The 25676-nt window shown below is 48.6% G+C and overlaps 1 protein-coding gene across 1 annotated transcript; it reads left to right on the forward strand.

Moving 5' to 3' along the window:
• The first annotated feature begins 6333 nt into the window (after nt 1-6333).
• On the forward strand, nt 6334-25373 carry LOC119654151. Its single transcript, XM_038059314.1, has 6 exons — nt 6334-6528; nt 6578-6705; nt 6760-7228; nt 24559-24642; nt 24716-24811; nt 25094-25373. The coding sequence occupies exons 1-6, from the start codon at nt 6479-6481 to the stop codon at nt 25371-25373; spliced, it is 1107 nt and encodes a 368-aa protein (XP_037915242.1). The 5' UTR covers nt 6334-6478.
• The last annotated feature ends 303 nt before the right edge of the window (nt 25374-25676 follow it).

A 25676-nucleotide genomic window follows, 5' to 3' on the forward strand; every position in this document is an offset into this window, starting at 1 on the left:
TTGCAGATGCAGCTCTCGCATGGTGAAGGTTTATTTGGGCTATCTTAGTGCTGGCCATTGGCTCCGTTATTGTTTGGAGCTCTTCTCCACTGTCGGAGCGTTACCCGCCTCCTCCGACATGGCGCCTTCGTACGCATCGCTGTCCACCCTGAGCCCTAGGAGTCCTAGGTCTAGGTCGTCCAACTTCTGCTCTTCACTGGGCAGCAGGTCTATTTCCCTGGTTGATCCAGTCCTTTCCGCCTCTATGGCTTTTGAGACTTCTTCAGGGACCTCGGTATGTTTTCCACCCGGTGCCTCCTCCGAGGTATCTTTCCTCAGCTTTTCCCTGTGCACATGCACGGGTATTTTGCCAAATCGGTAGTTGATATGACCGACGTTTAATTGCCTCCAAGGATCGGTCATCTACCCCGATTTTACCCTTGCCCTCCACCTTGCTTCTGAAGACTCTCCATAGTCGGGTATGGAGATCTTCATTCTGAGCAATTAGGAGGCTCATAAGGTCTTCCGTTTCTATTGAGCGGCTTTTGGCAGAAAAACTGTCACCATGTGGGCTCCTGGTATATCATCCCCAGCACATGTTGACAATTCCACCCCTTCCCAGCCTGGCAATCTAGGAACTATGATTCTAACCCATTCTGCGGTGTCTTCTGTCGCGCAGTCCGCCAATATAAGGCCTAGTCGAAAGCGTATCCCGGTGAACACCAGTTTCGACGTCCAACCCTTGATCATCTGCTTGACGACAAGGTCCTCAATGATTTCCTGCTCCTCACGAGTGAGTATTTGCTCGGGAAACCTTTTCGGCAGTATAGCCAGTCGAATGCCCTTGACCGCACTAGCATAGCTAATAGCGGGCTTCCTGGGTCCTACCTTCACTCCTGACTTGCCCGGGTTTTCTCCCCCCTTGGGTTCAGGTTTGGATTTTTTGGGAGCATTTCCTTCATGCGGGCTGATCTCTGCTGCTCCCCGCTTTCTCGGCTCCGGTAGAGATAGCTTAGGTCTGTCCTGAGCTTTCTTAAGGGCCTCTTCTAGTTTCAGGCCTTCCTTCAGATAGCGCAGGTACCATTTAACACCGGCGCCACTGAGACCTGTCTCCTTCTTAACGTCTGTTATATTCATCTCAGACGTGCTTTTGCTGGTCCCTGCTCTTTGAGCAGTGGTGTTCGTTGGCTGTTGTCCACGCACTATACCAATGTTAGCCTTGGATCCACTGCTTGACGTCCCAACTTCTCCCTTCTTGGGTGTAATCACCTGGCTCTCAGTAATTCGGAGACGTGCCTCCGCCTGATTAACCAGTTTTTGTGCGGTACGGGGCCACGCTTGCTTGGTTTTCGTTTTCTTTTCTTTTTTTGTACTCATTTGATTCCCACGAGTATGGGGATTAAGAGGTCCGCCGTGCCATAGCCCCCCGTAGCACGGTAAGGTCTAGCTTACTCACTGAAGCGACCAGGTATCAGTGAGGCTCCGTTCGAATACAGTTAGTTACCCCCGACTGCAAACTATCCAATGGGCACGGTTCGCATGACACCTTGGATTGGGGGAGGTGTTTTTCGACTCCCCAGTGTAGATCCGTACCGTTTAGTTAATAGTAGGGTCACCTCGTACAGGATATGGCTATCACCACTCACTAACGGTCTTGGTAGACGAGAGGCTTGGTCCCTGAAAAGGTACGCACCGTCCCAGAGGAGAGACAGCTCATCCTCAGAGAGAGATAGGTTGGCCTCAGGGAGTTATGTTCCGCGTCAGTCTATCCTGCAGTGCGCTGCTTGACCCCTATCTTTTTGTTACGTCGATATAATTTTTCTGGCCGCTTGGATCTTCAAATTCCGGCCACGGAAGGGAAATTTGTTGTTCTGGCTGCCCTGCTCTGCTTTGTCGCACTACATGGCTGGCGGAATTGGTTTCTTAAAGGAAGAAGAGGTGAGGAGGAAAAGAAAAAGAAAGGAGGAATTTAGGAAGGCGAGGCTAAAGGTGTAGACACCACGCAGATTGTTCCGTTTTGCGGCAACTGCCAGACTTGCCATTACTATCCCCAGTATGGAGCTCGTGCGATTCGCAATTAAAGTTTGTTGGGAATCCAAGACCACTTCTGTCAAGTCGCCCTTACCTTTCGCCAGAAAAGGCCAGGACTGCTCGCGAGCTGAAGCCGATAACAGCAGGTTTCATTTTCTGGCTGACTATGAAACCTGCTCCGAGCACATGGTTTACTGGATGGTCGCTATAATATATGGTGTAGTGGCTCTTCTCCAGGAAACCGGTCCCTCTTCAACGCATCTCTTGCAACGTTGTCATATCAACCCTATATTGGAACAGGGTATCGGCTAGCTGCTTGGCAGCTCCATCTTCATACAGGGAGCGCACATTCCATGAGAAAATGTGCAAATCGTTATTCCGTTGTTGTTGCCGGGTTCGTCGTTGCAAAGTTCATCCTGTCTAAGGCTCCTTCTATGGCTTCGTAACGTTGGTTTTCCGTGTAGGGTTGTTAGGCCTGCCCAACACCCAACCTGGAGGGCCAGTTTGTATAATTTCTCCCGTTTTGAACGCGAGAGACTCGCATTCATCCTTCTCCGTCTGCAGCTTTTCGTTAAGAAAGAGCTCTCAGTAGTCACCAAATGGAGGTGGAGGGGAGGGTTTGGTAGTAGAGCTGTTGCTGCTGCAGGCGTTCAGCAGGCGTTTCCCTGATTTTATGCTCCATCGTGGGTACCAATCCACGTTCCGTCTGATACCTATAATACCATTTGATCGCCAATTATTGACTGAACATATTTAAATTAAAGCTCATTTTGTTGACTTTCTAGAGGTCTGGTTTTAGGTCATGGCTTTGAGTTTCGACCAGACTAGTCGAAGTTGGGAGGATGGCGTGCCGTCACCCTATCCCTAGTCTGGGAGTGGCGATTCTGACCAGATCCCTCACAAAACGTACAGTTTCCCAACCCTATCCTTTTGTTTTCATGAAAACTTTGGGCTCATTATTCTACTTGGTCAGCGGGCGGTCGTCGACTTTAGGATGAAGGGAACTTTTATTTATGAGGACTGAAGTTTTCTGTCAGTGGAGAAGGAGCAGAAATACCGCGAAATTTCGCAATAACTTTTTTTGTTGTATCTTTTTCAGGAAAACCTCTAACTTAATAAATACCGGGAGTAACGTACCCTCTGACAGATCCTCGTCCAGCAGATTGAGCGACTACGGGAGGAGATCCGGGATCTTAGGTTCCCACCGGAGCACTGCACGGTTCGTTCTTTAGCGACCGAATTCAACAAGGACTCGACGTGTTCCGAGTCGTACCGAACTACCTCTTCTCCTCGCGCTGGAGCATTGCAGTATCCATCTGCGATCTGAACAGATTCTCAAGAGGGGACAATTACCCGGACAACCGCGTAAGTAAGATAGTGTCCAGATGGGACCTGAAGTTCTCGGGAACCTCTGATTAGATGCCGATTGGCAGTTTTCTGGATCGGGTGGCAATACTGACGGAAGATACTCTGGGAGAGCAGTCTCGCTCCTTGAGTTGGCATCTCCATTTGTCATTAGCAGGACCTGCCCTTGAATGGTGTTGGCGTGGCGGTAGACGGGTGATTCTCTGCCTTAGAATCTGCTATGCAACGAACTGCCGGTTCATTCAGCCTGGCTACGATGGACATATCCGGAGGGTCATGCGTAGCCGGTTTCAGAGAAACATCGACGAGTACATCCAGGCCATTCTGCAGCTGGAGGACCCCTTATCCACGCCCCTTGCCAGCAATAAACTGCTCGATATGCTGCGAACACGGATAAGCATTTCGCATAAGAGAGCTCCGCTCAGACAGCGTCTTAGCATCGTAGCGCAACTTCGTCAGGCAGTTGGAGAACAGGAGTTCCAGGATAGGGAGAAGCGATGGAGGGGAATATTTTTGACTTCTCTCCATTCCTCCTCTCGTCCCGCTCTCAACCCCGAGGTATCTAGCGATTCGGAATTTCCACATTCTAGCGTCGAAGAGGATGATAACCAGCTGGAGGTTAAAACTCCTGCTCCACTGTGCAAGAACCGTCGAGAGCCTGGCCATTGCTGAGATAGATGTCGGGCGCCCCATAAAGTATATTGCTACGGATGCGACGCGCCGGACACTTATAAACCTGATTGCACTGTACATGCGTCAAAAACGACCAAAGGGGGAGCACCAGTGACTTCCCATCGTCAGACTGACGGTAATCCCAGAACATAGGAGAGATTGTGTCAACTAATTCACAGATTTGCCATGCCCGTGGTCCGTCAGTATCACCAGGCATAATTTCTTCGCAATGCGATGCTTCCCGCGTTGCATTTAACGTCTGGGGTGCGTCTAAATTTGACAAGACCATAGTGTCTTCTAACGATAACTTTATTAAAGTAACCGCAACATCCACCACGATGACCATTGTAGCCAATACTGGTAATTTAAGTAAACATCCAATAAATTCTAAGACGCCTCCGCCAGAGGAGAGGGAGGAGACATATGAACATGTACCTAAACACTGGCTCCCGTACCACATTCTACTGCGGAGGTATCAGGAAGCTCGTGAGCGAATCAGGAGCTGCATGACACTTATCCACTTAAGCATTCCACTCTTCGCCTCTGCGCCTACTGGGCTACACGAAAGAGGGCACATCAATTCATTTCATCGGTAGTCCTTATGGACAAGCCGAGGGGAGACTTACGACCATATGCGAACATCGCCCTTTGGAGTAAGGATGTACTGGGCTTCAGTGAGTTGAATGTCCGAAAATTACGCCTCACGCCTCATTCCACGCTAGGAAAGGTTTCAGCTACGGTCATGTTTACGGGATCAACAGCTGACCTGGAATTCTGAATCATCCCCAGCCTAAGTCAAAATTTGTATTTGGGAGTTGATTTTGTTCGCGCTTTTAATTTACCACCTGACTTTATGTAACAAACGGGATTCCATCTTTGCAGGGATCGAGAACACCTGTGGCCAGCTTCATGTTCTGTCGTCCGTGCAGGAGCTTCACCTGCAAGCTGGGATGTCAATGTTTCCCTCTTTCACGAAACAAGGACTAGGACGGCGTTAGTATCGCATCACATTGATGTAAGAGATGCGATATTGGAGCGATGGGGTGAGTATTTTAATAAACTGATCAATAACCAAAATATCGACGATTTGGAGGTCCCACCAACTGAAGACGACGGACAAATATTGCCATCAGCAAGCATGGAAGAAATAGTTCGTGCAATCCACCGGCTTAAAAATTATAGATCGTAATGGGCCGACGGTATTACAGCTTTGAGACCGTTGAAAACTTCTCGTATCTAGGGTCGAAAATCACAACCGATAACAGCTACAATGAGGAAATCCGCGGACGGGTGTTGGCAGCCAATAGAGCCTATTTCAGCTTACAAAAACTGTTCCGCGGATAACCCAATCCGTGTAGATAAGGATGATCCAGCCCGGAAAGTTTATAAGGGCAATATCTATGATAGAAAAAGAAGACGTGGCAGACCCTGCCTGAGATAGAGCGAGGGCGCAGGTAAAGACGCCAGACAGCTTTTAGGGACATTGAATTAGTCTCAAATCTAAAATGTGTCCGTCCAGTCGCTCTCTATGGTTCTGAGTGTTGGCCGACTGTAAAAGACAATGAACGGCGTCTTGCGGTAATGGAGACGAAGATGCTACGTTGGACTAGTGGCGTCACACGTTTACATCAAATCTGAAATGAGGATATCCGCGATCGTTACGGGGTTGCACCGATCGTGGAAAAGTTGCGAAAGAGGCGTCTTCGATGGTATGGTCACGCAATTCGTGCCAACGAGAATTCACTTGCCAAGATTAGTCTGAAGGTAAACGACCAAAATGCAGACCTAAACAACGGTGGCTTGGTACGCTTGATGGGGATTTGAAAGCCTCGAGATTGCACCCAGATCAGGCATTCGATAGAGCCAAATGGCGAAGCCGATCACGACGAGCCGACCCCGCTTGTGAACGGGACAAAGGCTGAAGAATTAGTTAGGAAATATAGTAAGAAACCGGGGTGTCTGGAGTTTCTTACTAAAGCAGGTCTAGGCCGTATACCGGTTGTTGCACCGTTGATGATGACGATGAGTGGGAGAATGAAGGTAGCGTACGAATTGAGGGAAAATTTTGAAGGCTTTCTAGAAGGACAACTGGTGCTGCTTCATGATCCGCAACGCAGAACATTGAAATCCCCTCCCCCCCCCCCCCCCCCCCCAAATCGCCAAATCCGGAGTCACAATGGCCTTTCTCCCTTATCGAGTAACGAAAAAAAGAAACCCTTCTCTCTGCTGTCTCCATCCGTATTATGGTTTCATTTTGACATAGTACACATTTTTGTACCTGTCAGTAAACTTTATGTAAATATTCATTTAAACTTTTGTATGTTTTCTACTTTTTTGTTTGTGTATTTGATAATAGTTTTAACGACTCTCAAAGCCAAAATTAAAACTACGAAGGTCCTTCTCCCCATCTAATAGACCGGACGGCGCAAAAATGGTCAAAACCCAGAAACGGAAAGATGCGACCAAAGAGGAGAGACTCGAGTAAGTAATCTCCATAGAAATACCATATTCTGAAGAAAAAAATTTCCAGCGATTTTCGAGCCCTTGAACAAGAGTTTCAGGATCTTCAAAATTTAATGGAGGAACAGCGAAATACAGCCTCAAAAAAGTGGACAATGCAAAAGAGATTACTGACAGAAACACTCAAAAACATTGAATGTACTGCAAAATATATATAAGCATAAAAAGCGTCATTAAGATTGTCATCTTCAGATATCAGGCGTAATGCGATCCGAACTAAAAGCGAGAATAAAAAGGAGCAAATTTGGCTGAACTACTTCAAGTGTGACGGACTGCCAAATAATTTCCAACCGGCCGAAGTTCTTAATTACATCTCGAAGTGGAACTATACAATGAAAGAAAAGCTAGGATCAGGGGAGGACTGGTCATTGGCACGCAATGAACTATCCATTTTGACGCAGAACGATTCGACTCCAGATCTAACCTTGATCAGATTGAAGGAAGGCCGAGTTGACGATGGCGAAGTGGTGGTCAAACAGATACAAAGCATTGAATACATATTGAATGGGCTACGGAAGACGGTTCATCTAGAGAGTGCAAGGTTCTCAAAACAAGATAAGATAGCCTTGAGGATCTACCGAAATGAAATAGAGAAGAATATGCAGAAATCTATTGATTTGTATACTCATAATTTGCTGAAAAATATGGAAAGAGATATGGAGTAAGTATAGTCTGCTGGTAACAATTGACTATTTTTCCAATCCTATTGGGAAGAAACAAAGGACGCTAATCGATCCGGCTTCACCAAGTGTGATTGTGGGAGTTCCTATTCAGCATCATCATCAATGGCGCAACAACCGGTATCCGGTCTAGGCCTGCCTTAATAACTGCAGACATCCCGGTTTTAGGCCGAGGTCCACCAATTCGATATCCCTAAAAGCTGTCTGGCGTCCTGGCCTACGCCATTGCTCCATCTTAGACAGGGTCTGCCTCGTTTTCTTTTTCTACCATAGATATTGCCCCTATAGACTTTCCGGGATGAATCGTCCTCGTCCATACGGATTAAGTGACCCGCCCACTGTAACCTATTGAACCGGATTTTATCCACAACCGGACGGTCTCTGGTACCGCTCATAGATTTCGTCATTGTGTAGGCTACGGAATCGTCCATCCTCGTGTAGGGGGCCACAAATTCTTCGGAGGATTCTTCTCTCAAACGCGGCCAAGAGTTCCTATTGGCTTCCATTTACTTCAAGAAAATTGACCGTGACTATTGTTATGGGAACAGGGAAGCAGAGTCCAGCCGGCTCGGATCTTCAGAGCCAGCCCGTAGCATTCACGAAGGTAAGCAGCTCTCCGACCCTGCAGCTAGAAACCTCGCTGAGGTCCCCAAAGAATGGTTTACCCAGCGTCCACAGCCTGACTTGAGCCAGAGCTGGGCAATCGTAGAGAAAGTGCATGAGGGTTTCCCTCCCTTCTCCGCAGATTCGGCAATGCGAGTTGTTGGGTAAGCCGAGCCTAGCGGCATGGTCCCCTATGGGCCAGTGCCCCGTGCAGACCGCCGTAATCTTGAATGCATTTGCACGCGTCTGGCACAGGAGCTCTCGTGATTGGGCTATGTTATAAGCGGGCCAAATTCTCCTTGATTTGGCACAGCTTGTAAGCCTTCGCCATCTCAGGCCCGCGGCTGCTAGGTAGTGCGAGTAGACTTGGCCCCCGACAGCCGCCAGCGGAACACCGACTGTATTCGCCGAGGGACTGCCAAGAGCAGAGCCTTGCCTGGCCAATCCGTCAGCCCGCTCATTCCCCTCTATGTTCCTATGCCCGGGAACCCAGAGGAGAGTGATGTTGAGCGTGCCGCCCAGATGGTTGAGCGTGTCTCTGCACTGCCCCACCAACCGGGAAGATGTCGTCGTTGAGTACAAGGCCTTGATGGCCGCTTGGCTGTCGGTCAGAATGGCTATGTTTCGCTTGGGGCTCGAATCACGCTCCAGCCATCGACAGACTTCCAATATCGCCAGGACTTCGCTGCCCAGCATCCGAACTCACGTAGTCTGACGGCACTGCACGCTGCAACATATTTGACGTGGAGGTCTAGGGGGAGGAGATGCAGGAGTACATTGAGAGCATCTGCCGGGCAGGACTGCAGAGCCCCCGTAGCACCTGCACACGCGGTTCTCTGAATCCTATTAAGCTTTGTTCTATTGCATTTCTTCTTCAAAGCCTGCCACCATACAATAGATCCGTACGTGAGGATCGGACGCACTACAGCGGTGTACATCCAGAGAACCATCCTCGGCCGGAGACCCCATTTCTTCGCAAAGGTTCTCTTACAGGCATAGAAGGCTATACAGGCCTTCTTAACCCTCAGTTCTATGTTCAACCTCCAATTTAGCTTAGGGTCCAGGATACTTTACATTAGAGGAAAGAACCAATCTTTGTTCATTCAGCCGTGATAGATGGAATTCAGGTATCCTTGTCTTGGTGGTGAATAGCATCAGTTGCGTTTTGGTTGGGTTTATGCTGAGTCCGCATCTTGCGGCCCACAGGCACACCTTTCGCAACGCTCCTTCCATGATGTCGCTCATAATGGACAGAAAAATCCCTGATACTAATATCACCAAGTCGTCGGCATACGCCACCACCTTCACCCGGCTGCTGTCCAATGTACGTAAAATTTTGTCTTGGCGTGCCTCTGTTCACAGCTCTGGTCAAGTGGTTGCCTTCCAGATCGGATTGGATTATCCTGGTACTCAGCATGGATATAATCCAAAGCGTGAGATACCCCTCCAATCCAATACCGGTCAAGGCTTCCTTGATGGCGTTGGTACTGACGTTGTTGAAAGCTCCTTCTATATCCAAGAAGGCAGCAAGGGTATACTGCTTGTACTGCATCGACCGCTCAACCGTGCCAATTACCTCGTGGAGGGCGGTTTCTGTGGATTTTCCTTTGAGGTAGGCATGCTGGGACTTAGAGAAAGGCGTTCTCTCCATAATCGTCCTTAAGTGAATGTCCAGGACGCGCTCTAGGGTCTTCAGCACGAAAGAGGTCAGGCTGATTGGCCGAAAGTCCTTCGCGGACTCATGACCTCGCCTGCCGGCTTTCGGTATGAAAACCACCCGTGCGCACCTCCAGGACTGCGGTACGTATCCTGAAGTGATGCAGCTCCGGTAAATCTCAACAAGCCAACTGGCATTATGCCATCTGGGCCTGGAGATTTGTATGCGGAGAAGCTGTTTATAGCCCAGCCGATCCTACCCCCGGTAATGACCGATTTGATAGCCTCGCACAGCTGGGGTTGCCGCAAACCCTCCAAGCGAGGTTCTGACTCACAGTCCTCCTCGCTGGAGGGAAAGTGCGTTTGCACCAGCAGCTCCAAGGTTTCGCTAAAAGATTCCGTTCAGGAGCCTTCCGATTTTTTAAAGAAGGATGGACTCTTATGTTTCTTGGACAGAATCTTATTGAGCCTCGCGGATTCACTAGTGCTTTCAATGTTCTGACAATAGTCTAGCCAAGACCGCCTCTTGGCGGTCCTGATGGCCGACTTGTACTTCTTTAGGCAGTCCTTATATGGCTGCCAGTGTTTTTGCCTGTAGCAGATGTTGAAGATTTCTCTGGTCAGCTTCCTGAGACTAGAGAGATCTTCGTTCCACCACGGTGGCAGGGTCTTTTTGCTATACTTAGCAGGGCACGAGACTTTGAAGGCGGTATCAAAAGCCTTCTCCAGAGCCCCGACCTTTGACTCCAGTTCGTCTGTCGTGCCAATCCTGCCAATTTGCGCACCGGAGAGTTTGTTCTTAATTACCTGACCAAACTTTCTCCAGTCGATCCTCCGAGGGTCTCTAAAGGGCTTGGGAACCTCTGCGGCGAGATCTAGACTGAAGAGACACTCTCCAGTCCTCCACCCTAAGAATCCCGTTGTCTGTTATTAGGGTGATATCAAGGACCTCCTCCCAACCGTCACAGTTCTCCGAGCAGGGGAAATGAAAGGTTGGTGTACTGCCCCTGTTACACACCGATAGATTTGAAGTAATAATAAAATCAAAGAATGACTCACCTCTTTCGTTGATTTCGGAGCTGCCCCAAAGCGTATGCCTTGCATTAGCGTCGCAGCCTATCAGCAGGTTGGTTTTCTTTGCTGTTATGGTGTTCGTCAGATGTTGTAGTTCTTCTGGCGGAGCTGATCGGTCATGAGCCATGTAAGCCGAGGAAATATACACGTTCTCTGCCCCCACCTGCTCCAGCTTGATCACAACTAGGTCGCTGGAACTCAGGTCCGGGCACAGGAAAGCGTGCAGACTCTTCCTAGCAAGAATACATGCTCTAGGTCTATCCTGATCAGCGTCTCCTGTGCTGTGGAATAAATTAAAATATTTGCTTTGGAGCCCTTTGATGGTTCGGTCGCTTCCGACCCAGGGCTCCTGTATTAATGCGATGTCGATGTCTTCCTCTAAGAGGGAGACGAGCAGATTAGCCGAGGCGCACTTCGAGTGCTGCAGATTTATCTGCGTTACCCTCAGCATGATCTGCTTGCGTGGGGGGTTTGTCAGCCCTCGTCGGACCGTCGATCGTCATCTCCTCCAACAGCTCGTTGGCGGCATCGATTGGGTCAAGGTCATCGTCCGGTTTCGCAGAACGGAACACTTTTACTTTGGCATTCCTGACTCCGATCACACTTTATAATCAGCCTTTTTCAGTACCTCCAGGCACTCCTCGTTTATGCGGAGTAGTACGGGCTGGCTGTTTATCTGAGGTTCCTCCTCCTTTATAACAACCCAGTCGTCCATGGGAATCCCGGGGTTGTGAAGGCGCAGGAAATGGACGAGCTTGTCCTTCTCCATGCGGATCTTCGGCAACCAGATGCGAGCGACCGGTCTCCTGGGAATCTCGTCGTAAGGGATAATCTTGAGCTTAACGCCCTCCCAGGCGTCGCTGATTTTAGCGATACACGAGCCGAGAAAGTCCTTAGAGAACTGGTCCATGCAAGCTATTACGTGGAACCCACGGACCACCTGAGATGAATCAAAGTGGGGAGTGAGTCCCGGGTGCTTGCCTCCGGTCTCCACGAGATGTTCATAGACCATGCCCGACAGCCTAGCCTCACACTGGTCCACACCTCCAGCGTTAGTTTGCCGCTAGCAGAATTGCCATCCGCCAGCACCACACGTAAGTGACTCCTGGCCACGTCGCTGAAGGGCTTCGCAGTACGTGGCCCGCCGGCTGACGGTTGCTGTATAATTTCCTTCGGATGTTGCTTGGTGTCTGCGCTCTTACCCACTCTGCTCCGCTTCTTATGTTGTTCGACCTCGTCTTGAGATCGGTTGCGTTTTAGAGCGATGGGCTTCGCCTTCTGCTCGTTTGCTGTTGTATTCATCAACAGTCGCCTGGTATTTAGCGAAGTCTTTTTCATCCCGCTCGTCGACAGTACCGGCCTCCTTATTCTTGGCTATCTTGCCGAGAATATGCATGGCCTTCTGGTACTGGCTCTTGAGCAGGACACCCGTGGACCTTCGCTTCTTAGCCGGTTTCCGGCGACCGACATTCTTGTCGGTTTTCGTTTTCGAGGGATCCCCCGACGCTGAGGGCTTCGGGTCAGGAGTACTATGTCTGGTACTCGCTACACCCAGCTTGACGGCAGTGGGTTCTAGGCTGGAAGCCACTAGTCCGTCTGACGCCTCGCTCCGGGAGGTCCCTGCGGTTGGTTTCAGCACAACGGTGCTACGGCTGGCACCGAGTGTACTGCTCTCGACGGCCACTGTCTCCTGGCTGGAGGCCAGCAGCTCGTCCTCCGATGATGCGCCTGGCATCATCTCCTCCTCTTCTATCGTCGTTTTAGTTTTTTTGTTAATTGAGTCCATGTCTTGGTCCCACGAGTAGTCCGGGAAGAATGTCCACCCTGGCTGACCCGGCCACCAGGGTAAGGGTCTTATTTGAAACTGAAGGTGCCCAAGGTATTCAGAGTTCGCATACTAAAGACCAAGCTCCCCATTGGCCACGCAGCCCTCGGCGTATGCTGTTCCACCTTGGCTTGGGGTCCTATTAGCACCTTCTCCGGTGCAGGGAGGACGATCCCCAGGCTGTTGCTTCGGTCCATCCCCCCCCCCAGATCTACTTGCCCCTAACACATGACCAGCAGACAAGCAGATCCTCGTCAGTTGGATGGGCCTACTCCCAGCCCGGCCCTACACACTCTTTGCCCGCCCGAAGACGGTTTCCAGCGGCCACCACGCGGAGGTCGTGTGAGGACTTGCCGAATTATGCAACTTTAACCTGAAGCATAATCTGACCAGGCCGCCGAGGTGCTTGGTATATTACGAGGGAAAATTACTTTCGCCTCCTCCCGCTAATTTGAATTTTAGATCAAAAATTTCCTGTAATAATGATACCCGCCACATAGACCTAAACACAGATACTGGAGGGTCGGATGCAAGCCTTAACGAGTTGCTTAAAGAGAGTGACATCCCCAAGGTGCCCGAGCAAATAGTCCCCTGGATTTCACTCGACATGCATCCTAGATAGTAGCCTTGCGACAGTTTCTCGGTGAAGAAAGAAGCGCGACTGACTGGCACCTCTTCAAAAACAGATTTTCCTACATGCTGCCTGGTATTTATCTCCATGGCAGTTCAATTTTATGATCCGGGACATCCGCAGTAGATACATGTCTGTGGATACAGTTCATTGAGCTAAGGCGCGCAGCCATCGTTCCTGAGAAGTAGTACCCATCGTAACCCCTGTCGATTATCTGGTAGACCACTCCCTGTTCTACGATGCACAGGAGGACTAGATAAGGATGAAGATCACGGCTAGTACAAGAGTCTATCCTAGGGATGGTTCCCTGGAACGCTTTCCACCTGCCAGAAAAGTCGCTCCTGGCCAGTTATGCATGTTGCGGTTGTTACATCTAGGCGCACTATAACAAACTAGGCACATTAATGTGACAGATAAGGGGATGGATGCTGTTCAAAGTTTCAAACTAGCGGTGGTAAAAAACCCGAGGTAGTCACCTTGACCAAAAGGAGAATCACGACTTTGTGTCCCGTGGCGATTGGAGACACTATTATCTTAGGTCTTGTGGTGACCAGCGAGGCGATTATAGAATCAAAGTCCTTGGATTGATGTCCTGCTCAAAGATAAACTTTTTTGGGCAAATCAGAGCTACCTACTCTAATGTCTTAGAACCAACTGTAATGGTATTTGCGGGAGTGATCCCCGCCACCCTCCTTCTAAGAAACGCAAAATCATCTACAAATGTTTACTCTCCGAAGGTTTTGGTAGAAGTGCTCCATCGTGAAAGTGTAAAGGGTGGTCTCCGCGGTTTAATAATTGCAATTTTTACGTGAAAGATATAGATAAAAGCAGCGGGTGTATTACCACATGTACGTCTTTCTCAATAAAGGAAAGAAAAGGAGATATTTCTAAATACAAATCACTTTATTTCATCCGAGAATACTAAAACTAAACTAGAAAGTCACACGTTATTGCCGCTGACATCTCAATACCTCGCTATGTCGCTGCTGCTGCCTCTCGTAACAAAACTCTAAACCAATTGGGTTTGTTCAGCTGAGTTGCCACAGTACTTCCCCCTGAGTGAGGAAATCTGCACTATTTTTTACCTGCTTCCGCGGCTGTTGGATAAGTTCAGCGATATGTTTTGGAGCTGTGTTGATTGGAGTCCATAGAATTGCACTGTCACTTGGAATCCTCTTTGTTGGTGCGGTTGTCGACTGTAGCTTCCAGGAATGCAGGCTTCAGGTGCTCCGTAGAAGCGTTGATTTACTTTCCATTGAAGTCAATTTCATATACAACTTGGGATATTCTGCTTATCCCCTCAGCAGGCGCAACTACCTCGTAAATACTGGTGCGGAGGTTTCGGTTCTTCCCGTACCAAGGCACCATCGGCTATTCCCGCAACAGTTAAAACTGGCGGCTGCAAATTCCTCCCGAATCAACACCTACGGGTATAGGCAAGTGGACGTGAGTCTTGGCTTGCGCAGGACGTTTTCGTGGTGATTCATCCTGGCGGATGTCAACATTCCCATACTAGCCGCAGACTTCTTGTGTCACTATGGGTTGCTGGTGGACTTGCTCTTATAGATCCCACGACCAACCTTAATTCGTCGGGCCAAATGGCATCTCACACAAGTAACAATCGGGCACCTCTCGAAAAGTTCAGCTAGATTTCTACCGAGTGCAGTCTCTCTAAACCACTGAAGCACAATGTGCAGCACCACATTAACACCACTGGTTTCCCGATCTTCTCGAAGGTGCGTCCTCTACCACCTCAGAAACTGGCTATTTGAGCAACTTCTTCAAGAAGGTATCTGTAGCCCTTCAAGCAGCTGTTGGTCTTCCCTACTGCATATGGTCCCTAAGCCAAACGGCGAATGGCGCCCCTGTGGGGATTACAGAAGGCTAAATGCACAGACTATTCCAAACCCATATCCAATTCCGCTCATCCACGACTTTGCACATCATGCTTCGAGTTCACCCGGATGACTTTCGTGCAATGCGGCCGGGTTAGTCCTAAACATTGAGAAATGCAAACTCCTTCAAACACAGGTGAGATTCCACGGTCACTCCATTCCCCTGAAGGAATACAGCCCGAACCAGACAAGGTACAAGCAATTACAAGGTTCCCGCGTCCGAAGACAGTGAAGAAGTTGAGAATGTTCTTGGGCATGATAAACTTCTGCCCAAGGCTACCCAACACCAGCCCGTTTTGAACGCGTACTTGTCTGGCTCCAAAACAAAGGACACGCGTGGTCTGAAGAAGCTGTCCGCGCGTTTGACAAATCCCGTCAACAACTGGCCGACGCTACACGCTTGGCATTTCCTCTACGAGATGCACCTCTAGTCATTTTTGTTGATGCCTCTGACAGCGCAGTAGGTGCTGCTCTTCACCAAAAGGTGAATCAGGTCTGGCAGCCGTTGAGCTTCTTCTCTAAGCAGTTGAACCCCGCTCAACGGAACTACAGTACCTACAATCCAGAACTGCTCGCCGCATACTTGAGCATCAAATACTTTCGCTTCTCCCTAGAAGGCAAGCCGTTCACAGTGTTCACGGACCATAAGCCTCTCACGTATGCTTTGAAACAAAAGCCCGACAAAGCGTCCCCTCGTCAGCTTCGACCACGGCGCAATTTTGTGCCGAAGTTTCTGTCGAGAGTGGATCCCTCGCTTTGGTGTCCCTGCAGTAGTCATCACTGACCAGGGAATGGAATTTGAGTCCACCCATTTCTCGGAGTTAGGCAAACTCCTGAGTTTCAAACGCCAGCGGACTACGGCATACCACCCGCAATCCAATGGGATGCTAGAACGTTGACATAGGACGCTGAAAGCCGCGATTTTGGCACGCGACGATCAGTCCTGGACTCAAGTCTTGCCTCTCGTCCCACTCGGCCTACGAACAACCCGCCGTGAGGAATTTGCGGCCAGTCCCGCGGAGCTGGTATACGGGGAGAACCCAAGGCTCCCAACTGATTCGGTGCTCGATAAGAGATCGGGTCTCATAGAGTCGGGTTTGCTGAGTCTGCTGAGGGACAATCTTCGACGCATCAAAGCCACACCTCCCATCCGACACTCGTTCGCACCTGTCTGTGCGCCCAAGGAACTGGACACATGCACGCACGTCCTGGTCAGGACGGATGCCGTCCGGAAGCCGATGCAACCTCTATATGAAGCCCCGTACCGTGTTCTCGAGCGGGGAGACCATTTTTTCCAGCCCGAGATCGGAGGACACAGGCAAAAATAGGAGAATTTGTTCAATTGAAGTGAGTAAAGTATATTTCCTAAAGTATAGTTGTACTAGCAATTTCCAAGTCGAGTCCACTTGAAGGAAAACGTGAGTGCAGGTTTCCAAACTCTTCCTTCGAAAAACTTTACGTTGACAATGATGAGCTGCTTACACGAATCGAAGTATTCGCATTGTTTCACAAAGGTGTTCGATGAATGCATTCGGCTCAATGACCTCTCCTGGAAACGTAAGCGTTGTCCGGTAAAGCATCTCCTACACTGAATCCTCAGATGTCGTCCTTGCAACTATTCCACCTTCCAAGTAAAACCATTGGGAGTACATCCGTCCACCCTGCCAGCGTTCCAACATTCCGTTCGCTGCGAGGTGATAGGGGACTGCATGGCTTCTTTCATAACCCATTCGTCTTGTTAGGGCTTAGAAAAAGATGAACTCAAATTGTGTCTCCTGATCCGTAGTCACTGTACGTGGGACGCCGAACCATTCATGATCCCTACTCAAAGTGATAAAACGTTGAAGAAAATGCTAGCACAAGTGAGCCATTGATGTTTATGGCATGGGAGCTGCGGCGCTATTTTGTTGGAACCACACATCCCCTGACAGATGAAAATTTGCCTCGTCGCTGAGAAACACAAGCGCGTCATGATGCCTGTTTTCGTCAAAGTATCCACCCTTTTCCGTGAATCTGAATTGCGTGTATTAAGTTTCTGCAACCACTGCCAGTTTGTATGGATGAAATTTTAGGTCCTCAAGGAGAATTCGTCTAATTGTGCGATCAGAAATCCTAAGAGCACCTAATTGTCCAGATCGCTTGGGGGAATTCCAAATCACCTTCTGTACCTTCTCGACATTCTCTGGAGCCTTTTGAGGGTCCTGGTTTTTTTAAACACACTTCCACCATCCATAAACGTGGCGACTCACTGAACAATAGATTTCCGATCAGGAACAGAACCTCCAGGCGCCATTTTAATTTTTTTTTAAATGGACACAGTTGAAATAATCACACGATTGTGACGAACGCACGCTCTTCTCTTATCCACTCCATGATAGTTACTGAACTAACCGTTCAGTTAAGTCCTTGGGGTTTTAACGTAGGTACCTGTCGTGGAGACTTAATCCCACGGTCTTCTTAAGACACGGATTGATTTTGGGACCACAATCAGAGCCCTGCTGTGACAAGCAACAACGGTACCAGTCTATACCAAGTGCATAGGTTAGCATTCATACTGGTGGATGCAAGACATACCTAAATCTCTACCGAACTAAGGAGTACGGCACCCATGTTGAAACGCAACACCACGCCGAAGCCCGAAGGTCTCTCCTCGCTTGAGCATCACCAACAACCCCCATGAAGCTCCAACTAGGGGGCCAACCGCAAACAACCGAGCTGTACTCATATACGACAGGAATTCTCCCGAAGTATATGGGTCCAGGGGCTACCCCGGTTCCCACGGTACCAGTATACCCCTGATAAGGTTTTGTAGCCGAAGCCACTTCAGATGAGTCCCTGTGCACGGAACTGCACGAAATTATGTCAACTCAACCTAAATATTGCGATACTGCCACCAACACAATATGACTGGTTCCCACTTAGATACTTTACTTGAGCTATTGCACCCTTAAAAGAATAACTTCCAAAGCTCATTCCATAACAGATATCTTTCTTGGACACAAACCTACCGAAACGCCCATCTTATCCGTGGCAATACTCGCATGCCCCGTCATCTAGCTGTGGAAAGCAAAACTTCCATTGGTACGATAACTCACCTAACAAAGTCGCTTTAGTGGAACGTAATAACAATCATGCTTTTTACGCACATGAGAACCCTCTGCAAACTCGGGTTTGATATGATAAATAATTTTACAGATGGGATTTCCTTTAAGACTCCTTCTTTCTGCTTCAAATCCCATATAAACGTTTTCGAGCTTTTATCGCCACCTATCCATCAAATATGAAACTATTAGAACATTTATGGTAGCAAGTTAGGATCTCAACCACAGTTTTTTTTCTGTCTCCAAAGGTAACAAATTTAAGGCCCATTAGTACTTTTCCATTCTTGAACACTCGCAATTCAAAAGATACTTTTCATTAGTTTTCAACATTAAGATTCGATTAAAGTTCATCTGAGTGATTAAAGTTGAGTATAAAAGTTCGACCCCATATACGCCACGCAACGCAACGCGTCCACAAACTGCACTGCCTGTCAAAATATCTTTATATACTTTTGTAGGCAGCAATACACAGTTGAGCTTTAAAGTCTCATGCCCTGCTGAATACAGAAAGAAGACACTGCCACCGTGGTGGAATGAAAATCTCTCCAGCATCAGGAAGCTCACCAGGGAAATCTTCAACATCTGCTCCAGCCATAAATATTGACAGCCATACGAGAACTACGTAAAGAAGTACAAGTCGGTTGGACTATTGTCAGAACATTGAAAGCACCAGCGAATCCGCAAGGTTCAGTAAGATTCTGTTCAAGCAACATCAGAGCCTATCCGTTCTTAAAAAATTGGAAGACTCCTGGACGGAATCTTCTGGTGAAAGCTTGGAGCTGCTGGGTTCAGGTACACTTTCCCGCCGGCGAGGAGGACTGTGAGTCTTTTGTTTGAATGGTTTGCGGCCACCCCAGCCTCACGAGACTATCAAATCGGCAATTACCGATTTTGGCTGGGCTATAAACGGCTTTTCCCCATACAAACCTCCGGGCTCAGATGGCATAATGGCATGACTGCTGCAGGAGCAACAGGAAAGGATTGTGCCGTGAAATTTGAGATTTACCGTATCTCTTTAGGATACGCACCATAGTCCTGGAGACGCGCAAGATTGGTTTTCATACCGAAAGCTGGCAGGCGCTTCCATGGGACCGGAAAGGACTTTCGACCAATCAACCAAACTCCTTTCGTGCTGAAGACCTTAGAACGCGTCCTGGGCATCCACTTAAGTAAAAACGCCTTTCTCTGGTTCCCAGCATGCCTACCTCAAAGACTAATCCACAGAAACCGCATCTCTACTAACTAATTGGCACGGTTGAGCGGTCACTGCAGTAAAAGCACTATACCCTATCTGCCTTTTTGGATATAGAGGGGGCTTTCAACAACGTTAGCCATAGGCCATCGACGAAGCCCTGACCAGTATGGATTGGAGGGATATCTTACGGATTGGATTATGTTCGTGCTGAGTTCCAGGATAATCCAGTCTGATCTGGGAGGCAACTACTTGTAGGGATCCACTACCAGCGCATGGTGCTGTAGAGATGCGTGGCTAACTTCGCTCCATTGATGCGTCACACCACAGCGGACACGACCCAGAGCGCACATTGTAGCATCACCATAGTTCGCGCACCTCATTTTGTACCTTCCTGGCAGGCGACATTAATACGAGCAGCATGCTGACGATGACTTTCACCGACGCCGTAGATGACCAGCCAGACGTCGTGATGTGGGTTGGGTTTACTCGCTTCGAAGCTCAGTTCTGCGCTCATAGTGTGAAAAAAGACAATGTTAAATTTGACAAAATAGTTAGCGAACTCGACGCGGACATTTTAGAACAAGTCTACGCACCGTCCGAAGAGGCGAAAATCCCCGACCTTGTTACCGCGTCCGAGATCGGAGACGAAAAGTCTTCACAGTTGCTTCGAGCCATGCAGGCCATGTCAAACGGCAGGCTAGCTGACGCAATCATCAAGAGATTTGGGCTGAGCTGCTTACCTGCGCGAGTGCAATCTACCTTGCCAATTTCGAATCTAAATGACCTTTCAGAATTGGCTAGAATCGCGGATCGTATCGTCGAAATTTCGTCCTTTGAGCATATTACACAAATTTCCCCGCCATCTTCGGCACCGACGAAACCTTCCATGATGCAACAGATTGCAAGAAATGGAAATGCAGGAAACCTTGTGCGTCTGGGCAACCTACCCAGTCGAAAAACTAGTAGTCACGCTATTGGACTCGGCCAACCGCAGCGTATACAAAAATGGGCGTTTGTTCGTAGCAGATCCGTCCACCCGGTTACACTTTCTGATAAACACAGGAGCTGGGGTATCCGTCATTCCGTGCTCCAAGTCCATCAGAAAGTATGGACACAGCCGCTTGACAGTACCCCTTAAGCTACGACGATCCTTTTCTTGGGATTTTTGCGTGGCTGACGTATAAAAACCCATTATCGGAGCCGATTTCTTAAGCTATTTCGGCTATTTCGGGACGTGAAAAATAGATGTATAATGGATCCTGTCACACATTTGTCAGCAGTCGGCTGGATCAGTTCAATCGTGCAGAACGTTGTTTCCTCGGTAGTCTGCGATTCCGGTTACCAGAGCTTGCTGAAGCAATACCCCGCCATAACTAATCCATCGATTCCGAGAGAGCGACCAAAATATGGCGTCTTTCACCATATCCTTACCACCAGTCCTCCTGCTGTAGAGCGTCCTCGCAGTCTCAACCGGAGAAATTAAAAACCGCGAAAGCAGAATTTGAATATTTGCTGCAGGAATCCTTTCTGTCGTCCTTCTAAAAGACCATGGGCTAGCCCTTTACACCTAGTTCCAAAAAAGGAGCAAGACTATTGGCGCCCCTGTGAGGATTACCGCAGGTTTAATGCCGCGATTAAGCAGGATCGCTACCCGGTGCCTCACATTCAGGACGTTGTCACAAGCTTCGCCGGAAAAGTCGTCTTTTCGAAAATTGACCTGCTTAAAGCATTTCACCAGATTCCTTTTGCCGGAGAGGACATGCCCAAAACCGCCGTTACTACACGGTTTGGACTGTACGAATTTAAGGTAATGACCTGAAGGCACCTCTACTCGAATATCAGCGCGATTCTAATGAAAGCGATAAAACATGGACTTCAGAAGCCGAAGCCGCTGAAACCACATTGCTGGCTCATTATCAACCGGGCCAACCAAGGGCTCTGATCACCGACGCATCCGACGCGGCAGCAGGCGCAGTGCTCGAGCCGTTGCAGAGTGATCACCGATGACTATCTATCGCTTTTTACCAGAGGAAACTCACCTCCGCCGAGGGAACTCAATTTGAATTCTTCTTCTTCTTCACGTCGCTTACGAAACTCCTGAGATGCAAACGTACGTGTACCTCTCCGTACCATCCGGCATTCACCGGATTGGTCGAACGTTTCTACAGGTCCCTGAAGGCAGCTATTATGTGCCACGAGGACAACGTCAATTGGGTTGGAATTTTGCCCACTGTCCTTTTGGGCCTGCGAAATTCGTTCAAAGGGGACTTAGCCGCCAGCTGGGCTGAACTCCTTTTTGGAACCACTCTGCGACTTCCCGGAGAATTGTTCGTCAACGATAACACCGACAGCGATCCAAAGTTGTTTATAGACCATTTTCGTCAACAAATGCGAGAAATTAGAGCAACGACCGTGGTTCATCGCAACCTCGTACCATCTTCGTCCACAAAGGTCTCAAAGCGTGCTCTCATGCTTTCATGCGAATCACTTTCATAACCGCACACCGGACCCCACCATGTAATTCGCCGCAAATTCATTCAATTTTGTTCTTTTTCGACCAGGTCGTCTGGACATACATTCTCCGCAATATCTTGCCTCCCTGGCACCGTAGCGTGGAAATTCCTGGATTTCCTGAATCTGGGCCGCCTCTCTGTTCGAACGAGGCATCGCCCGCCAAAATCCGACGATTTTCCATTTTGCCGATTTTTACGACCCGGGGGTGGGAAATTTTCAACTTCCCTCGATTTGGACACAGATTTTCCGCACTATCATGACTCCTCGGCACCGTGGCGTGAAAATTCCTGGATTTCCTGAATCTGGGCCGCCTCCCCGTTCGAACAGGGCATCGCCCACGGAAATCCGACGATTTTGCATTTTTGCCGATTTTTACGTCCCGGGGGTCGTGGAAATCTGGCCGCCTCCTCGTTCGAACAAGGCATCGCCCGTCAAAAGCCGAAGATTTTCCATTTTTGCCGATTTTTAAGTCCCGGGGGTCGTGGAAATTTTCAATTTCTCTCGATTCGACCATGTTGTCTGGACTTACATTTTCTGCAATATCTCGCTTGCCCGGCACCGCAGCGTGACAATTCTTGGATTTCGTGAATCTGGGTCGCCTCCCCGTTCGAACGAGGTATCTCCCGCCGAAATCCGACGATTTTGCATTTTTCCCAATTTTTACGACCCGGGAGTCGTGGAAATTTTCAATTTCCCTCGATTTCGACCAGGTGGTGTGGACACACATTTTCCGCAATGGCTCGCCTCCCCGGCACCATAGCGTGAAAATTCTTAGATTTCCTGAATCTGGCCGCCTCCCCGTTCAAACGAGGCATCGCCCGCCAAAATCCGACGATTTTGCATTTTGCCGATTTTTACGACCCGAGGGTGGGAAATTTTCAATCTCCCTCGATTTGGACACAGATTTTCCGCACTATCATGACTCCTCGGCACCGTAGCGTGAAAATTCCTGGATTTCCTGAATCTGGGCCGCCTCCCCGTTCGAACAAGGCATCGCCCACGGAAATCCGACGATTTTGCATTTTTGCCGATTTTTACGTCCCAGGGGTCGTGGAAATCTGGCCGCCTCCTCGTTCGAACAAGGCGTCGCCCGCCAAAAGCCGAAGATTTTCCATTTTTGACAATTTTTAAGTCCCGGGGGTCGTGGGAATTTTCAATTTCCCTCGATTTCGACCACGTCGTCTGGATACGCATTCTCCGCGATATCTCGCCTCCCCGACACCGTAGCGTGAAGACTCTTGGATTTCCTGAGTCTAGGCCGCCTCTCCGTTCGAACGAGTCATCTCCCACCGAAATCCGAAGATTTTGCATTTTTCCCAATTTCTACGATCCGGGGGGCCTGGAAATTTTCAATTTCCCTCGATTTCGACCAAGTCGTCTGGACTTACATTTTCTGCAATATCTCGCTTGCCCGGCACCGCAGCGTGAAAATTCTTAGATTTCCTGAATCTGGCCGCCTCCCCGTTCAAACGAGGCGTCGCCCGCCAAAATCCGACGATTTTGCATTTTGCCGATTTTTACGACCCGGTGGGGTGGAAATTTTCAATTTTTCTCTTTTTCAGTCGGGTCGCCTGGACACACATTCTCCACGTAACATCCTAGATGAGGTACCTCGGGAAATCTGGGCATTCCTCATGTACTAAGCCAGAAGCAAACAGATCTGCTCGAGAAACTATGCTGTGGATTTTCCAACCAGGGTAGAGTGAAGGACGGGCCGCGTGCTTCAAGGTTATGATACAGTAATCTTCATCGATGTATCAAAAGTGGTCTGCAGAGTCGGCGTGGGGGTTTACAGTGTATCTGAGTCGTGTGCTCTCCTAGGTTTCGCCAATGTATTCCAAGGGGAAGTGCTGGCGATACTGGAAGTCTGTCGATGACTGAAGTATGATTCGAGTCCCAAGTGCAACATAGCCGTTTTCACTGACAGCCAAGCGGCCATCAAAGCTTTGTACTTAGCGACGACATCCTCCAGGATGGTGGAACCGTGCAAAAACGCGCTAAATAATCTGGACGGCACGCTTAAGGTCACCCTCCTCTTTGTTCCCGGGTATATAAACAGGGAGGGAAATGAGCGGGCTGACGGGTTGGCTAGGCGGGGTTCTGTTTTTGGCTGCCCTTCGACGGCTACAGTCGGTGTCTCGCTGGTGGCTGTCAAGAGCGGAATCTACTGGCCCTACTTAGCAGCTGCGGGCTTTGAATGGCGAATACTTACCGCTTGCGCCAAGTCAAGGAGAATTTGGCCCGTTTATAACATAACCCAATCACGAGGGCTCTTGTGCCAGATGCGTGCATATGCATACAAGATTACGGTAGTCTACACGGGGCACTGACCCATAGGGACCATACCGCCGGGCTCGGCAAACCCTACAATTCGCATTGCCGAAACTGTGGAGAAGAGGGGAAAACTCTAAGGCACTTCCTCTACGATTGCTTAGCTCTAGCTAGAGTCAGGCTAAAGATACTGGAGAAACCATTATTTGGGAGCCTCAGAGATTTCTAGCTGTAGGGTGGGAGAACTGCTTTCCTTCATGAATGCTACGGGCTGGCTCTGAAGATCCGAGCCGGCTGGACTCTGCCTTCCTGCTCTCATAACAACAGCCACGATCTTAGGGGTTTGTGGCATCAAAACGGCGCACCACAGCGCTAATTGGGCTCCTCGGAGCGGCCACTATTACTTAGCTACCTACCCATGTCTGCATGGGACATAAAATAGTTTTCTCAAAAATCGATCTCTTTGCAATATCTTCCAATATTTTTAGATGGTAATAACATATGTATATAGTAAGGAAGAAATAAATGACCGAATATTTTTTTCAGCCCAGTGGAAAAGATAGTTGAAGAAGAAGGAGACATGTACCCAATGAAATCTAATCGATTTAGGGAGGCGAAACCGGTGAAAAGGTATGCAATCTTTTTTTGCAAGAGGGCAAAATAACGACCATGCAATCAATTACTAATAATGTTCTTCATTCAGAGTGGTTGATGTTACTTTGTTGGAGCACAATTTCTCACACGAACTATTTTCATTCCATCTTTGGGCTTTAAGGAACGTTCCGCAACCCCCACGCACGTGAGTATCAGTCTGTCACACCGCTTCACCCCTAAAGTCAGAAATGGTTTTCTTTTTACAATTATCTTTATTAAATGAATACGTTAATTTGGGACTCAGTTGACAGAAGGGACCAAACCCTGAGGAAGGCAAAACTGACTCCCGAAATATCGTGTTTGTTTATTAAAGATAGTTTTAGTTAACAAAAGAAAATCGTTACTTTTTTTCACGTAAAAGACTGGCTTCGAAACCCACTTCGAAAATAGCTAATTTGGTCTACAGCTAGGTTTTATTTCCCTATAGATCTCGTGACCGTTTTACGATCCCTTTAGCCTCGTTTGGAGGTGAGGCGACATTCCCCTATTCCCCTGAAATGAAAAAATTAGCTTTCCGAAGTTACTGGACACAATATGATCATTACAGTGTGCACTGTCCAAATTATACACTCGCAGATCCGCCCCTACCTGTAGTTGATCTTTATACGGCTTTGACTGAGGAATGGAAGCAGAGGGAGTTCATTGATCAACAAAAATTCAACGAACTTGTCTTAAAGAAGACCCAACATGAAGAAACCATGAGGTAATTGACATCGAAATCCTAGTCCTGATTTTTGTAGCTGTTCCTCTACTGTAGGACCTTGCATGAAGAAGAAGATAAAAAAGCGAAATCTCAAAAAAGTGACCTATACGATGAGAAAAAGAAGGAAAAGAAGAAGAAAGGGACAAAAGAAAAGGCAAAAAAACTCGTCAAATTCACGCTGGGTGATTTTAATCAGTACGACCCTAATGCAGAGTTCATCTCTAAAGAGGACGCAGAATACACAACTAAACTGAATAACATGTATCCCGACCCGAAGTTTAAGATTAAGGGAGACATCAATCTCCGA

Source organism: Hermetia illucens, chromosome 4, assembly GCF_905115235.1.
Source record: "Hermetia illucens chromosome 4, iHerIll2.2.curated.20191125, whole genome shotgun sequence".
Taxonomy (NCBI): domain Eukaryota; kingdom Metazoa; phylum Arthropoda; class Insecta; order Diptera; family Stratiomyidae; genus Hermetia; species Hermetia illucens.